The 17467-nt window shown below is 42.6% G+C and overlaps 1 protein-coding gene across 2 annotated transcripts in view; it reads right to left on the bottom strand.

Moving 5' to 3' along the window:
* Positions 1-1540: 1540 nt before the first annotated feature.
* adamts18 (ADAM metallopeptidase with thrombospondin type 1 motif, 18) overlaps positions 1541-17467 on the bottom strand; it is a 58513-nt gene continuing 42586 nt past the window's right edge. For both annotated transcript variants that reach the window (XM_035160512.2, XM_035160514.2), the window contains 8 exons: positions 16546-16666; positions 13649-13775; positions 7739-7943; positions 5729-5923; positions 4200-4270; positions 3852-4017; positions 2799-2994; positions 1541-2429 (listed from right to left, as the gene is read on the bottom strand). In XM_035160512.2, the coding sequence (XP_035016403.2) occupies positions 2314-2429; positions 2799-2994; positions 3852-4017; positions 4200-4270; positions 5729-5923; positions 7739-7943; positions 13649-13775; positions 16546-16666 (1197 nt within the window). In that variant the 3' untranslated portion in view covers positions 1541-2313. The remainder of the gene's footprint in view (positions 2430-2798; positions 2995-3851; positions 4018-4199; positions 4271-5728; positions 5924-7738; positions 7944-13648; positions 13776-16545; positions 16667-17467) is intronic.

The following is a 17467-nucleotide window of genomic DNA, read 5'->3' on the forward strand; positions in this document are numbered from 1 at the left end:
GCAGTAAAATTGCTGCCCCACTGAGAGGAAGGCATCATAAGCAGGGCTTTAAGGACATGCATATGTATGGAACAAGCATCCTCTCCATTTAAGACAAACAACCTGGAAACACAGACACGCATCCGCAAATCACGATAAACATGCATGCGCGCACAATTTACACATGCATACTCTCGCCTACACAGATCCTAACACCGTAGACGCACACCTTCACACCTAGCCCGGTGCCCCATGGACATGTTATATGTGTTTGTTAGCTGAGTCGACATATTTGTCTGTGAATGTGCGTGGGCCTCGGCTTGTGGTGTCTGGCTCACAGCATGCCAGTAAACAGCATGCAGCCGAGACGATGTGGGGACTCCAGGCTCCGTGATTCATGCAGACGGGTTGATTAAAGAGCAATCGCAGCCCCCGCAGTGCGAGAGAGGGTGGGATAATCACCGTAAGAAAAACACCGTTAAGCAGCGTAAGTCTCAGCACGCTTCAAGTTATGAAAGTTTTGAGGGGGCAAAAAGTTATCGAGTGTCTGAAGTTGCCAAAGAGGCCGATGGTGATGCCGATCCCCACTGAGTGGTCAGACAAACAGAGGTCATCCAGCATTAAAACGTCCCCTTTGTTCATGGGGAGGGCAAAACAGTTGAAGCATGAAGGAAAACACTAATGTCATACAAACATTAAACCTGCTCTGTTAATATCTTTTATTACCAAAATTGATTTAATGAGTAAAATCCACAGAAAACCTCCATCAATCTGCAGTTCCCCTCAGAACGTTCTGGTGTCTTTAAGCTCATTGTTTTGGTTTTTCAGCAGGAAAAGTTTTCATTCACACCCACTGATAAGGGAAAGGGTTTCCTCCAGAAAAAGTTTACATGAGTGGATATAATCAAGAAGAAAAAAACGAGAAAGAAGATTAACATGAGCTCGCAGCAAACAATTTGCATTTGAGACATTTTAAATAGTTGAAATACTGTAACAGATGAAGTCATAGCTGAAGTCGCAGCTGGAATACAATTACTCAAAGAAGTTGAAAGAAGTCAGTTTAAATGTAAGCACTGATTTGAACTCAAGTATCAACTAGAATGACACTCAGTACAGTGCATTCCTCTGCCAAGGCCCAACAGTCCCCTTATGAAACCACATTTAAATTCACTAGATCCAGAACTTTATTTGGATCAGAAATATCAGTCCCCTAATATGCCGGTCTGTCTGTCTGCCGTGCTGGACAAGTAGTTTCTTCTTTTCTCAACTGACAACACAGATCAGAACAGTGGTAATGAATCGAAACAGTAAGGCCATGGGCAGTAAATCCAAAAGAATTGCTCAGAGACACCAAAACACTCAAAAGTGAAGGGAGTTGCAGGATGTGTGACAATTCTCTGTGGTGGACCCCTTCTCATTATCATCCAGCTTGATTCAAATATATATTCTGTACCCTCCACCCTCCTCTCCTCTCCCCCAGGCCTGCAGACAGCTTCTGTTCACCTCCTTAATGTGGCTGTAATCGATAGAGAGAGCGCAGGGAAGAAAGAGAGAAGACAAATAGATCATCAAGTTGTATTAACATAACGATACAGGAGAAATAAAAACGACCAGTTACAGCGAGACTGAGTATAATGTTTTACGTACACACAGGTATGTTTTCATGGTGTTTACATGAATGGAATGCACAGGGAAGAATCTGTCTTTGATTCAGCAGCAGCGAACAGACGAGCGGAGAGCGAACGTGAAGGAGGAGGACAAATTCTGACCGTCGATTACTGACGCCTCACATAAAATCTCATGACGTGGATTCAAGGGTAACTGACACAATCCTATAGTAAATCCAAACATAGAAATAACATGTCACAGATCCACTGTACATCAGACAAATTGTAAATCATATATTAGGAACCATAATAATTTAAATAAAGGCGTGTGAGACCACCTTTAAAACATACAACATAAAGTATACAAGCAAGCTGAGAATGCTATTGTCCTTTCCTCTTCTCTAGATGGCTTGTAAATCCAGAGGTTTCCAAAACACTCTGCAAAATAACAACAACATCAACAAGTCTTCAGATCCTCTGTGATTTGTCTTTCCAGTCTCAATGTGATCACTCAATGACACTGCTTTGGCAGATGAGCATCAGCAGCCACATTGCCTTCTTTAAAGAAAAGTCCACTGATTCTCTGTTTTATTTGCCATTTTTCCCCCAAAATCCATTAGTCAAGTACTCCAGGAAGAAAACCCACAGTTCTGTGTCTTCGCACCCCGAACAGCCTCTGGAGTATAGTTTCCTTCAGAGGCTTGTCGGCCACAGATGCAGCGGAGCTCTACGGCCTCTTGCTGGAGCAGGACCTGCAGCACTGCTGTCCGTAGAACCTGTGGTTACAGACGCCGTGCTGCGGAACCAGGTGGCACCAGCTGAAATGATCCACACAGTGTTCGTCTGCAGAGAAAAAAACTGGAAAAATTATTTTGTAACAACTAAATTTTGTGGACCTTTAAATACAATTTTTGGATTGGTTATTTGATCGTTTAAAGTACAGAGAGCCATTCATTGTTTAGCAAAAAATGTCAGGAAGTAGTGAGAAAGGGTCAATTTCCCACAACCGAAAGAGACATCTTGATTGTTTTTTCCAATGAATGAGCGTTGCCAATCAGAGTTTCATGTTATTAGGATATTAAGCAAGTAAAGAAAAGAAGCTAAAAATAACATTTAAGAAGCTGGAACTAGAAAATGTTTCACTTGTTGCTTTTCTTTGGTCACAAGTAAATTAAAATGAATGAATTTGTTTCTTCCCTCTGAGGAATTTACCTTTCAGTGTCGGTCCGGCAGCCGGCATCCAGCCGGGGCGCTGTGCCGGAGCCGGGGGGGCGGCTGGGCAGAAGTGTGTGTTGCACGCCCTAGAAGTGACAGGCCTCTGGTGGGGCAGGCAGCCAGCTGCGGGATGACCTTGCCGGAGACACTGGATGGACCGAGTCTGAACCCCTCCGCCGCAGGACACGGAGCACTGAGACAGAGGCAGGAGGAAACAGCAGAGAGTCAGAAATGTAAAGGGAAGGCAGGATGAGAAGGAGAGAGAAATGAGAAGGAGCGTGGGGATATAAATAGGAGGAGGAGATCAAAATGTTGAAGCGCATGGAGGGAAAAGAGTTGTCATAAAAGGAGCAGAGGAGGGAGGGGAATCGGTGGAGGAAAAGTCCATACAGAGATAAAGAAGAACTGAATAAAACAAACATCCCATCCAGCATGTACTTGCCCTCCAGTGAGCTGTCATGACATATCTCTCTCTGGTGGAAACATACAGCGATCACAGGCTCCACATCAAGCAGAATGAGACACTGTGCTACATGAGGTGGCCCCTAAGACTTTTTACGTCATAGATGAAGTAACATACAAACTGCACAACCTGCCCCAAAAGGCTTCGTCACAGAACGGAGCTTTCAATGGCAACTGAGGCCCATTCAGCACAGCGACGCCAGTCAAGGTTTACATCTACAATACTGTACTAGCAACAGATGGATCATTGGAGGAACCTGGAAACCAGCAAGAGCTCATCCTGATTTCAGAAACCTGGATATCACAAGGCTCCTCCCCCTTAGTTATAGTGGCTTCACCTCTCACGTCTGCCTTAGCTAATTAATTAAGCTATGATTGAAAAATTGATGTTAGTGCAAGAGGATTAGCAAAGTTATATTTGAGTAAAGATTATTCAAGAGAAAGAAAATATACACACACGCTACCATTACATCCATACGTGTGTCACATGTTTGACAAAAGCTTCAAACTGGAAGACTGGAACCCATGTATCAGACCAAAAGTCCGTCATGTAGTTTGGTTTTTGCAGCAAAGCATGAGCAAGTGTACCTGCTGCCAGGGAGAAGGGTACCAGCCTAACACCACAGCGTTGGAGGTTGTTCTGCCAGGGACGACCCGTGGGAGCTCTGGGCATGGACCTCGGTTGCAGCCCTGCTGGAGATCCACCAAGGGTTTGGCCATATTCCTGCACCTGCGTATGGGGAACTCTGCATACCTGTGCAGGAGAGAGCAGGGTGCCTGTTCAACATGACTTCGCCGACAGAGCTTCTAATTTTGAAGACACTGAAATTCTGACTCGGTGGATATACTACACAGGTGACACAGTGGGGTCTTGAGCTTGTGCACGGATCTATTAAAGTGTGAGGGATGTCTCGGTGTGCAGTTGAAGGCACATACCCTCCCTGTGAGTCTCTCTCCCCGCAGCGAAGCTCTCTCTTCTGGATGCCTGAGCCACAAGACCTGGAGCACTGAAAAACAGCACAGGCAGGGGGGACAGTTTTAGAAAATGAACTCTCGGAGTGTGTGTGTGTGTGTGTGTGTGTGATGTAGAGGGGTGATCATAGCAGCAGACACCACAAGGTCACTGTAGAAAAAGAGCCAAAACACTAAGTGCTCAACTGAGTATTTTCTCAGTAATTATATTTGATGTGCATGCAGTGTGTATGTACGTGTGTGAGTGTGTCATCGTGTCTGGGGTCTTTTCTACATCCAAATCACATCAGCATTCTGGGAACTATCTTGACTGTGTTTTATCTTTCTAACATGGTGCTGGAAACTGAATACTGAGACCAACCTTCTGTAAGGGAGTGACGAGCCAACGTTTCAAAATCACAGCAGAAAACAAACAAAACAAAACTGTTAAAATATAATGGACGGCAGATTGACTTAAATATAAGGTGAACATTTTTACATGTCAATTCTTATTATTATATACCAAATTAGTCCATTTAACAAGAATCCTTTCTCGTTGTTAAAACAGTTTTAGTTTGTTATGTCACTAAACTTGAAATGTCGAGTATTAACAACAAATTTACATATTTAAATAATGTAAATTATCTTGTTAAAATAAGTAACTTTCAATGTTACACGGAAAAACTTATGTGTTCATCACAGTGACATCAATATCCTGTCATATATAACAGAGAAATAAAACTGAAATTTAATGGGCAATAAATTTGTGGCAGTTCACCATGCCACGGGGCTCTTACCACAGCAGCCAGAGACAAACCATTCAGGTTTCAGCATGATTTTATTAATACAAACAAAAACTCAAACTCTAAACTTAAAGTTCCAGCTGGCCCCTGGCTTTGCAGCTCAGCTTAATGTGTCTCTGCATGTCCGTCTCAGTCCTTGTATGTCTCCCTATGACTGTCCCTGTGTCTCCGTTCTTCCCTGAGTGTCTCACTGAGGCAGCTCTGCTGCTGCCTTCTGTACCAGAGGACCAATCAGCTAACAGCTCTCCCCTGCGCTGATTGATCCTCTGAACCAGGTGAGGGTGCTCTCCCAGCCCCCTCCACAAAATCTACATTGTTTGAAAGCTAAAAGAAGAAAATCCACACATATCACAATTTTGCCTAGTTTGCCTAATAACGAATTACAAAAATTGTCATCAATTGATTTGACTAGTGCAGCATGAAACATTTTTAATTATCATTATTCCACAAATTATTATATGACAAATATACTGTTCTTTATTTACCATCCACTTTCAGTTATTCCTTTTCCCCTGACCGACCTCCTCTACTTCCCAGACAGTTTTTATGTCATGTCTTCCTCTCCATTCAACACAAAGTGCATCACCTTTTACTTTCAACACAAATCAAGTGCTTTAGTGCGGAGCTTGCCTTGAAATTGTTCAACTGGAAACAAGACATTTCACTTGTGATGCTCCTTCTCCCTGAGCTTCGTGTCTCTTTGTTCCTTACCTCTCCCCAGGGAGTGGGTATCCACTGCAGCCTTTCGTTTTTGGGGCAGCGCCGCAGGACGCAGGTCTCTTGGGATTTGGGTCTGTGGTGCTGTCTGCACATGCTGTCGGGCACCACCACTGCTTTGGCCCCGGGGTCGGTGCTGCTGCAAAACACGCTGCGCTTCCTCAGTCCACGGCCACAGGTCTTGGAGCACTGTGAGTGGAGGAAGAGGAAGTAAAAGAAGTCAGCGTGGAGTAAAGGTCAGAGGCAAAGATGATTGCATGATCGGGAGTTTAGTGATTCAATAAGCAAACGTTTAATGATCATCAATTTTACACACACACACACACACACACACACACACACACACACACACACACACACACACACACACACACACACTCAGCCTGATACTTATGATTGTTTTAACCTTCAGCTCTCACCACGTTTAGGCAGCAGGCCATATTAACAGAGGTTAAATCCTTGGCACTGTCAATGCATTTGCAATTCACCACATGGTGGACAAGCAAACAGAAGGTCAGTGGTTTGACGACAGTCCATTATGGTCTAACATCAAATACAATAAACCAATAACTGGGAGATGAATGTGACCCTGGCCCATCACAGTCTCCAACGACAGGAGACATGGCTGCTGTAAACTCCACGTGAACCGTTCAGAGGCGGACGGCAGAGTCACACTGCTCCGCTGGGGCTGACGACCACCGCCACCACTGCAGTTTATGCAACAACATTACAGTAATTTATTAGGCATACGGCACATACACATCTGTGCATATCCATTTAGATACACAAATCCCCTATTGTCCTTTTGTCATTGAAAGGTCCGATTGACCTTTTTCGCGTAGACTGGCCTCGTCTCTGAGTGACCGCCGGCTGAACTCGGAGTGGCGGTACAACACGAGCGCCCTAACAAATGACGGCTGAGTGTCCGGACTGGGCAGGTCACACCAGCTAATCAAACTTTGACAAACGATGTAATCTGCTGCCAAGCTGTTAATATGGTATCCAGGAGAGTGAGGAAATAAAAGCCCTGCGTAGTGTGCGACGCATAGGGAAAGGTCAGAAACTTTAAGACATGCTCAATTAAAAATAAACATGACACTTAAAATGATTATGCTTCATGTTTTCATAAAGGAAACACTTTAAATGCTGCGAAAGAACATTTGACAAATCAGGAGTTGAACGCAAACCAAGCCATGATCACCTTTGTGTCGCTGTTTTGTGATTAATTTGAATCAATTCTGATTAAACTGCACAAATTAAAATGCTAGAACTTTAAAATAGAAAGATAAGGGAAAAGAAAAGGGATGTGATTGGGATGAAGACAAAGAGTTTTTCAGCAACCAGCAGAAGGCACAGAGTATTTCTAATATTTCTGACATCTTATTGAAGGTCATTATTGTCCCCATGTGTCCAACAGAGGGCAGCAGAGCGTTTATTTTAGCTTGAGTGAAACGTTTTGCATAGCGTGCAAAAGAAACTCAGTGTGTTTGTGTGTGTGTGTGTGTTTTGACACAGACTGATTAAAACCTGTTTTCTAATGTTTTTCCTACAATTCTGAGTCCCATTATATTTTATTTTATTCAGTCAGTTGAGATCTTAAAATTACTATTACTAACAACAGGTCAATCACATTGCATCTATGCAGAATCACATTTTGATAGTGTATGTAGCTGAATTGTCATGACTGACTGTAGCTTGACAGTATTTGCTGTTCAGAGTCTGCACATTTACATTTGATCCCTCCTGTGGATTTACACCGTGTTCTCACACACTGTTCTAAGCTCTGCCAGCCTGCAGCCAGATTTAGCTCTGAAAGTTGAAGCTGAAAGTTTGAAAAATATACCAAGTCTGTGATTCGCAGCCTCAGTGTTGCACAGGCACTGTGAGGCTCTACATCAGCCCGCTAACATGCTCTGAATAACAATGTCATAATGCTGGTGTTTTTAGATAATGTTTTTTACCATGTTCACAATTTCCGTTTGTCAAATTCTTCTGCGAACCCACCTGTGACCAAGATCCCGTGCTCCACTCCGGCGGACAGGCCTGGGTGTGGCAGGGCTGGACTTGGGCCGGAGAAATGACGGGGCAGAGGGAGTGAGCCACCACCTCCTCCCTCTGGTAGGTGACCTTCCTCAGGCAGCGCAGGGTCCTCGTCTGCTGGCCTCCTCCGCACGAGCGACTGCACGAGCCCCAGTCGCCTGTCGCCCAGCTGTGCAGAGACAAAGAGAGAAAGAGAGAGAGAGATGTTGAGTGAGGAGACTAAAAGAAACATGGAGTGCTTGCATCAGATAGTATCAATATAAAAAATGGTAGGTGTGAGTGGTTGAATAAAATGCTGAATTGTACATGTGTTATTCATGTAACATGTGGAGCTCTGTCATCGGGAAACCAGCCTCATGACGGAGCTCCTAATCAGACGAGCCAACCACAGGTCCCAGCTCTAATCTGCTGCACTTCTTTTAGGTCCAAACAAACTCACGCACACAAAAACACAATTTCACCCTAAATTACCAGTGAGTGCTATCAACATCACTTATTATCATTTAAAGCTCCAAACAGTGAGCGCTCTCAGCTCTGCCCTTTCTGCTTAATTAAAACCTGGACCTGCTACTTTTTAAATACGCACAATATTTTCACATATTGATCTTTGTCATTGGTCAAAGTGGTATTTAACTACATACAAAGAAAATACAGACGCTGAAATATATATATATACCCATATCCATCCATCTCTCTCAGTACTATTCGTATCTGAAAGTAAACACGGAAACCATATTGTATAAACAGCTCTCCATTACAGTGGTCCCAGGGCTACAGAGCCAACCGCAATATACAACATGAAATAAGGCCACAGACAGATGTGGTCAACAATCCTTCAGTTCTCTCTTCTGTCGATTTCATTCCTCTTTGTTTATGTTCTTCACCTGTTCATGCTTTTATTCCTCATGTCTATTCTTTTAGTTCAGTGTACTTTTACCTCTCCTCTCCCTACGTGTCTCTGAAATCCTGCTTTGCCGCTGATGAAAGCCTACTGCTGCTTCGAAAATAGCTTCTGTCTTGGCATCGGCTCTGACTGGGGGGGAGATTACAGCAAATGAGTGGTCTGACAACCACAGGCTTAGAAGAGGGACGTGGAGAGATGGGCAGATGGCTCAGTCCAATTCTGGGACGACATGCCACCGCAAAGACCATTCCTCCACGCCTGCCCGACCTGCTCCAGGGGAAAAAAAATGCTTTCATTCTCTTTCAAATGCCGCAGACAAAACTGCAATTTGGGAAGAGGGAAAGATGTGAACCATCGGGACCTGAAAGCATCGGTTTGGGATTTTTGGCTCGGGGACTGTTTGCTTTTTTTTGCCCAGGCGTATAAATAACAATATATCATTAGGGGAAAGTGGCTGAAGTGCCACTCTGCTTCGCTGCAAACCACCACTGACCCAGCTGTAATTTGTATCTCTGAAATGTTTCAATAACTGACATATTTTGAGGAGGAAGGGTGGAATTCTGCAGGAGAGGCTGTGGAAAGCTCTGCAGACTGGTTTCCACCAATAAGTGAACATCTATTCTTAAACTAATATTCAGTTTGATTGTAGGTTTTTCTTGAGTAATTTTACAGAACCAAAAATGATTATTTTTACAAATCCTTTTCAAATTCGAGTTGGAGTTTGGTGAACTTTACCATCTGTACTCGTTTTACTTGCATACTCAGCCCTGCTGTCTTTTCTTTTCCAGTAAAGTCATTCAGTTATATTCCTTCCTTCATTACATTGTTGGTATTCCATGATGTTGGTACAGCTCGTTGAACATTTCTACATGTGTACTGTAGGTGTTACCTCGACCAGCTTCTTCAGCCATCGCTAATGTTATTAGTCACGCCTGTCCTTTTCTTACTGTGACAATTCGACACATCTGCTCTGAAAAAGGCCTGTTAATTGTCTGAATGTAAACCTGGGCCAGTATTTATTAAACTGCTGCAGGTGAAATGTTAGATTTCTGGGACAGATACTTGTAAAACCAAACTTAAGATCTTTTTTAACACACATGAGAGGCCTCAGGGGCTGTGCTCAGTCGGTTCCAGTACATTGCAGAACAGAAACAGAGGAGAGCAAACACTGTCTGAGACATGATACTCAGCAATATGTCATCCAAATATGTGTAATTCAGAATTGTGTAGTTAAAGTGTTGAAGCTGTTGCTGTCTACAATGCCATTATTTCTCTTTTTTTTTTAAATATTGATTTTGTTTAACAGTGCAAACAATGATTTGATTTGCAAACTTCAGTTCCTGCTGTGCTGTTGCCAATGTGGTGCTCAAGCGTGTGTCTGAACCCATCTACCAGAATCACTTTCCTTCTCTTTGTTTCCCACCGAGTAAATTCCCCGTTATTTCATCCCTAATAATATGTTTATTTACCACAAATATAAATTGTTATGTTGGGAATATACATATTTAATATAAATATAAAATGAATGACAAAAGTTACATATGTGTTTACCATGTCGTTGCCACATCTTTTTCTTCATGCTGTCATTCAAGAGCTGCTCTTTAACTTTGCTGTGAGTAGAAGTCACATTATAAATCCATCTCATTCTTCACTTTTAGCAAAGAAAAATTTGACTTGCAAGTTGGCTGTTTAGAGCATTCTTCAGTTTGACTGTCAAATAAATACAGGCTCTGGTCAGCATCGTCTGCACACATCCTTTGTCTCTATTTTGTTCTGCTCATCTTCTCTGGCACAGGTACAATGTGCCTCGCTAGTGTCCGTCTATGCTGCTGCGTGTTGACACACAGAGAAATCCCCGACCTGTGGTAAGCGAGTCTACAGATGGCCGCTGCCACGAGAAAGAGCAAAGTAACTTCAAACAGCAGAGATGGAACTCCAGAGGAGGAAGATACAGAGGTTGTAGAAACTGGTGATGGGGGCTGGGAAGTGGACAAAGCAAGACAGGACACAAACTTCTATGAAATATGACTTCTGACTGCAAGCTGAGCTGGAGGATTGAACTGACGCCTTAAAATTCTCCTCGCATCCCTGTTTTATGCTCAGGAAGTGCTTCAACACTACAGACAGACACCAATATGTTGAGTGACAGTTTAAAACGGGTCTAAAGCACGAGGGGGTAGATGGGAGTGAAGGAGGGGGGTTTGACTGCCTCTGCATGGCTAGACTGGCCGGGCCCTGTGGGAATCTCGCCGTCTCTGCACAATAAAACATGGACAGGCCTGTCAGCACCCGAGATACACGCTGCAGAGATAAGCAGGCATTTTCACATTCCCCCTTCACACACACACACACACACACACACACACACACACACACACACACACACACACACACACACACACACACACACACACACACACACACACACACACACACACACACACACACACACACACACATCCCGCCTCATTGTCGATTTTTCTCTTCTCTGCTGGGCTCTTGAATGCATGCGTGCCCATACATCCCGGAGGTCTTAATGCTGTCATTAAAGCTTTCAATGCCACTCAGCCGACTCAACTGTCTTCCTGTGCAGAGCCCATAAATTGGTTTGTACACATAAGAAGCTGACTGGACTATACCACTTCCTTCACTCAGAAAAGGGGGGGGGGGATTTCAGGACATGCAATGAGGCTGTTTAATACCTTTCGGCGAGATAAGAGAAATGGTATGCCCAAGATTAGGGGCAGGAAATGCCCTCTCGGGTGGTGGGAAAATTGGTGAGAAACAGAGGCTTTATGCTGGAGGCGTAACCGATAGTTGTCTGGCTTGTCCAACACAGGACAAAGTTTGGTCTGGACTTGTTGAAGCTTGGCTGATGGTGGACGAAAATGACAACATCATTAACACCAGACATAAGCAGCTTGTTTTTATATTTTTACCTCAAGGTTTGAGTATGTCACCATCATGCATAAAAAAAAACTTGTGTGGATATGAACTGTAAATGTGCATGCTGCCATGTATGTGTGTGTGTCTGTGTGTACACTCTGACTGAACCCCACACAGTTCCCTGCCTGTTCTTTGGAGCAGCGCTGTAAATCAAGTTAGCTCCAGTTCCCTCAGCCAAAGGCCTACATAGGAGAGGGGCCATTTATTCAGTGTCATTGCAACTTGTGACTCTGCTGAACTTCAGCCTGGTTTCCTCCTTCGCTTTCTGCACTGGCCTGAATGCTCAAGTCTCCTTGAGAAATGCCATTAAGTACAACGTCTAGACAACTGAGTTAGAACACGGTTTCGCTACAAGTCATGCAGCGTTTGGCTGAAAATATACGAGACGGATGATATTCACAGAAAGCAACAATCACGCTGGGTTGGCTTTGATGTCTCCCTCGTTTCCTTCAGCCTTGTCTTTCTTTGTTTTTCTCTCTCCTTGCTTATTCTCAAGTGTTCGCTTGAGTGAAAAATCCACTGCTGACTTGGAAACATCATCCTGTATTTACTTCATGACAAAAACAGTCAACCAGTTTGTCGAACTTTACGTCTGGGGATTCCACTGAAATAAAATGTTTCTGACAGGCAGGGCTGTCAATGTGACGGGAACACAGGGCAACGTTTCCTGGGCCCTGGGTCAAGAGGGGACCTAAATCCACTGCAGATAAATTTGTCAAAAATATGTAGTTGTGAAAAATGTATAATGTATTTGTGAGGCACATAAAAGTAAATTGTTATCTTCCCTAATTGTCCTTGACATAGTTGTCGAATACAATTTCACTTTCCCTCCCTATAATGTAAAAAACTATTTGGTCTGTCATGCATAAGTCAAAAATGTGATGCACAGTAATGGGCGTAGGCCTTTAGAGATCATCTTGGCTCGGACATGAGACACTGAGACATAGATTTTAGAAATAGAGGTCGAAAGTCCATATTCCAAAGCAGAACCCCACCCATCTAAGAAATGTTTGACCATAACCTCCAACCAAAGTAGACAAATACATTTTTTGCCAAATGCTAACATCAGCAGGCTTACACGCTCACTGTGACAATAACAGACGTCCATATAAAGATGGACGACACATATCCACTTTCTCCCACTATCCAGAAATGAAGCCAAAATATCCGTGATACGAACATTGACAATAGTGATTGGGGGATTAAAGTGCAATATCGAGGTCTTACCGATACACACTCTCTCCCACTCAGCTGTCGATGAAGACGTTTCACCCCATTTTCATTGCATCAAACAATTAATCACAACTAAACACATTTTTGCTGCTTTGCTTCCTACACCCTTGTATAAAGGGTGTAGGGATGCCAACACACATCCCCAACATGTGCAATGTAAACTTCTAATGTCATTTAAATGTCATTCTAAATGAAATGCTACTTATGCTAATGATAGTGGTGAGCATTGTTTTCTGACCTCCGCTTAATCTAGAGCTGAGAGCACAAGGTTGATATTCCTTTGAAAAAGTGAATGATGTTTAAAATAGATGTCTCTAACTAAAGTTAAAAAGAATTAAATATTTAGTTATATCACTGCAGTATTATTATCATGTGACTAACGCTGAGACGGAAATAGAGCTGGAGAAAACACTGCAAGTTTCTTTCTTGTGTTTTCTCAAAGAGGAAAAAGGAAAGAAAGATGAGAAATTAGAGAGTGAGCAAAGAAGAGAGGAGCAAGTAGAACACAGGCAGAGCTGAGTGGTGGCTGGCCACAGCAAATGGACCACAGGCAGTCTCTAGACTGCTAAACCACTGTGTGTGTGTGTGTGTGTGTGTGTGTGTGTGTGTGTGTGTGTGTGTGTGTGTGTGTGTGTGTGTGTGTGTGTCTGTGTTCGCACGTGCGCATGCCTATAATATAAACAGTGCCTGAAAATTTGGCAACATAAACATACACGCCACAGATGTCCTGACCCCACACACACACACACACACACACACACAGCAGCAGCAGCAGCAGCAGCAGCACTTACTATGAAGGGCAGGGCTGTGTGTTGCAGAGGTGGGAGCCCAGTGTTGGTCTGGAGATCGGATTACACATGGTGGAGTTGACCTGAACTTTCTGGTCCTGCAGACAGATCGCCTTAGTGGAGATACGACCTGATGGAAGAGTGGATGATAAAGAGACACAGAGAGAGAGAGAGAGTTGATTTTGTTGATTCGGTCTATTTTAATATTTCAGTTACATTTAGTAAATGTCAGGGATCAAAATCTCTGTGTTCAGTCCGTTTGTCTGTCATGAAACAAGCTTGGGTGGAATTTGGTGACTCGTCAGAACACAAACACATAAATGGAATAAGAAGTGTCCTGGACTTTGTTTGTCTCTGTTCTTGATAGAAGGGCTCTGAAATGTCTTCACTGACACTATAGAAAAAAGAAGAATGCTTTTTTCAGATACCATTATGTTTTTATCCATACTGCCCACATGGTATGAGGCGAGGAGACATGAAAACATCTAACTCCGTGTAGCAATTTGGTCAAATTTATTTAATTTATATTAATTTCATTTAAAGCAGGAAAAATGGATGTTGGATTCCAGCTATGAACAAAGAATGGTCTCACTAAAGTATGTCTTTATAAAGAAGAGGTTCAAATGACTTTTGAGGACATCGCTCTCTCTGTACATATATAACATCCCAAAATTAAAATGTCTTATAATGTCTTCAATGGAGGAGTTTCATTTATTCTTTGCATAACTAGTCTCTGCTAATTCCTGCAATTAAACCTGTGGAAGAAATTATTAGCAAGGATTGCAGTACTAAGGGGATGACTGTATTAATATATAGTGCCATTGGCTTACATTAGGTTTAAATTAATCCTCAGTATCTAAACTGGAAGCATGGAGGGCATATTTAAAAGGGGACATGTTAAATAAGAATTGGAACGTAGCCTGTGAGGAGGCTCAGACACAAACAGCCAGCACTAATTTAAAACTACTTCAATATAATTGGTTGATGTGGACTTAGAGTATGTAATCTGTTAAACTGAAATAATATAACTAATATTTCTGACAAATGTTTTCAATGTAATGAACCCCAAGGAACTTTAATGCATTATATAAAGGGGTGACACAAAATGAGGACATCCAGTTGCTCAACCAAACTCCAAGATGATATTTCAACACCTAAGAAAGAAACAATGAATCAAAAATGTTTTCATTTTTGTAAATAACAGGCATAACAAATGGAAGCTTTTAACTGGAACCAAACATAACTGTGCTTGGATCAAAAATATGGTGCAAAGTATGTCAATAGAGAAACTAACATGACAAACAAATGGGATGTTTACAAGTGAATCTGGAAAACATTTAATAATTGAATAAATGGTGCAGGGAGATCTTCACCAGGAGGACAACCGAGGACAAACCCACTTAAAGAACCAAAGTGGTGGTAAAGCCCAGAGGGGGTGGAGGCATGATTTGGAAAGTCGCTGCAATGATGTAAGTTTTTGTTTATGTTTATCTTTACTTTCTTAGAGGTACCATTGATTGATATTGTCATGTGTTTTATGTTAAAATTTGGCTCTAAACGTAAGGGAGATTTAAAGAGAGAATGAGTATGTGAGTGTGTAAACTTGCAACATGATAATGCTGACGTCTGTACAAAGAAAACTCAATGAAGACATTGTTTAAAAAGAACAGACACACACACACACACACACACACACACACACACACACACACACACACACACACACACACACACACACACACACACACACACACACACACACACACACACTGGGGGTTGCTGAGAGTCTTTTGGGATGAACACAGTCTGGAGTTCTCAGGTGACAAAGGTGCTTTTCATTAGCCTCAACACACACTTCCTGAACACACAGTAGCAGAGGGACATGTACAATACAATACAAAACACATACACGCACAAACATACAGATTGAATCCACTCACATGAACATGCACGTTTCTATCTGTCTTATATTGTATCTGACCACTCACTGTTACTGTTGTACTGTCTGTCACACTTAATGTTTTCACACACAGTTTACTACTGTGGCAGATCAACCACTTTGTAGTTTTTGAAACAATGGGTCCTATATTTCAGACAGAGACAGATTAAAAGACTGTAAATTTACCTGATGAAATGGTAGAAGGCCATGTTGGTCATCTAGTGTTTATACCTGATCTAAATGTCTCAATGAAGCTAGAGTGAAAACCCTGCTGTCACAGAGAATAGTTTAACATCTCCAGGAAGACATTCAGTGTTGTACACATGCACTGATGATATTCCAATGTAAACCTGTTTGAAGAGCAGATGTGTTGTGATGGTAAATCTGACTACATTTACTATCTAATCTCTTATTAGCAACGCCGACTGGAGTTGCTTGAGTATAAAAGTCTAATTAGAAGCACAACAGAGCAACTTATATTTCTACTGTAGGTAGTAAACTTTTTAAGACTGTTCACGCTGCACGATTTTTAGTTGCCGATGAGTGTCAGAGGTTTATCGTGATGCAAACTACGTTTGGAGCCCAGAGACCCTGGTCGGGGGGTTACTAGTCGAGTCAGTCGTGTAGTATGAATTCAACGACTGCAAGACTACTGATCACACGGCGGCAAATTACGCCGTGTGAACTGCACTGTGATCTGACGACTTCTACAGTTGTGTTGTCTGATATTGGAATTAGCCACACTTGCTTAAGTTGAAAGAGATAAACACGTTTCCGTTCCTTCTTTTGTTTCTGGTTTTAAAAATAAAAAAAACTCTTGCTATGCCTTGCTATGTTTGCTTGGCTATGATTGGACAATCACCACTGAAGGGAGGGGTTTAGAAAAAGTTCAGTTGATATACGAAAAACTTACAGACACTCAGACAAACTTGTATCGGCCGACATTCAAACACAATCTCACCTCCAGCGCACGGAGCAGAGCAGTCAGAGCGCACCACACCCCAGCTGTAGTCAGGTTTCCTCTCTGTGCGAGGCAGAGTGTACTCCCACACCACACCTGGGTTCTTCCCCTGCAGGAGGATCTGTCAGGCAAGGACACAGTCAGTCAGAAAGGTGTCAATGTGTGAAAACAGTTCGTATTTTAACCTTCATTTATGCAGAGAAAGCATCACATATTCAAATGTTCACCAGAAACTGGGAGTCCAGTCATCACTTTTTTCCTGGCTGCCCCAGCAAGTCAAATGAGTCACATATTCCCTCCCAAAAGTCACCAGAAGAAAGATACAAGAGAACTGCATGTTCAAACATCAATAAATAAATTATCTAGGACTTATCAACGGTCAACAATAACACGTAGCAAGGCTTTTGCTAGAAAACAATTAACTGGTGGTTGTCCGTGAACTTATTCTCTCTTATTGTCCCAGCTATCTGCAACACATATCAGCATTGATAACTCTGCATTTGTTTGACAATTTACTATTACTAGTATTGTCATTATTTACAGGAAACAATGACACATCCCTTGCACAATATTCTAGAGGGCAGTCTGATGAACCTTTTCAGGTCTTATGTACCCCTAATTCTGGATAGTAAAAAGTCTGCCACACTGTCGGGACCACATACAGTTGGATGTATACCCTCTCTGAGTCATTCTGTCATTGGATGGACCCCATGAATCTACACAGTAGGTCCACAATGTATCAACACAAATGTACAAGGCAGAAGTGAGTAAAAGAGCAGAAGAAAGGTAAGACCATTCACAGTGTGGTGGCCTAATTCAACCATTAGGCTCCTACTGAGCCATTGGAGCTGCTACCTACTAACTAGAAAAGTTGAAAAACATTAAGCAGCACTTTGTTCCATCTCTCGTCCAAACTGGCTCC

This window comes from Hippoglossus stenolepis, chromosome 1 (assembly GCF_022539355.2).
Source record: "Hippoglossus stenolepis isolate QCI-W04-F060 chromosome 1, HSTE1.2, whole genome shotgun sequence".
Classification (NCBI taxonomy): domain Eukaryota; kingdom Metazoa; phylum Chordata; class Actinopteri; order Pleuronectiformes; family Pleuronectidae; genus Hippoglossus; species Hippoglossus stenolepis.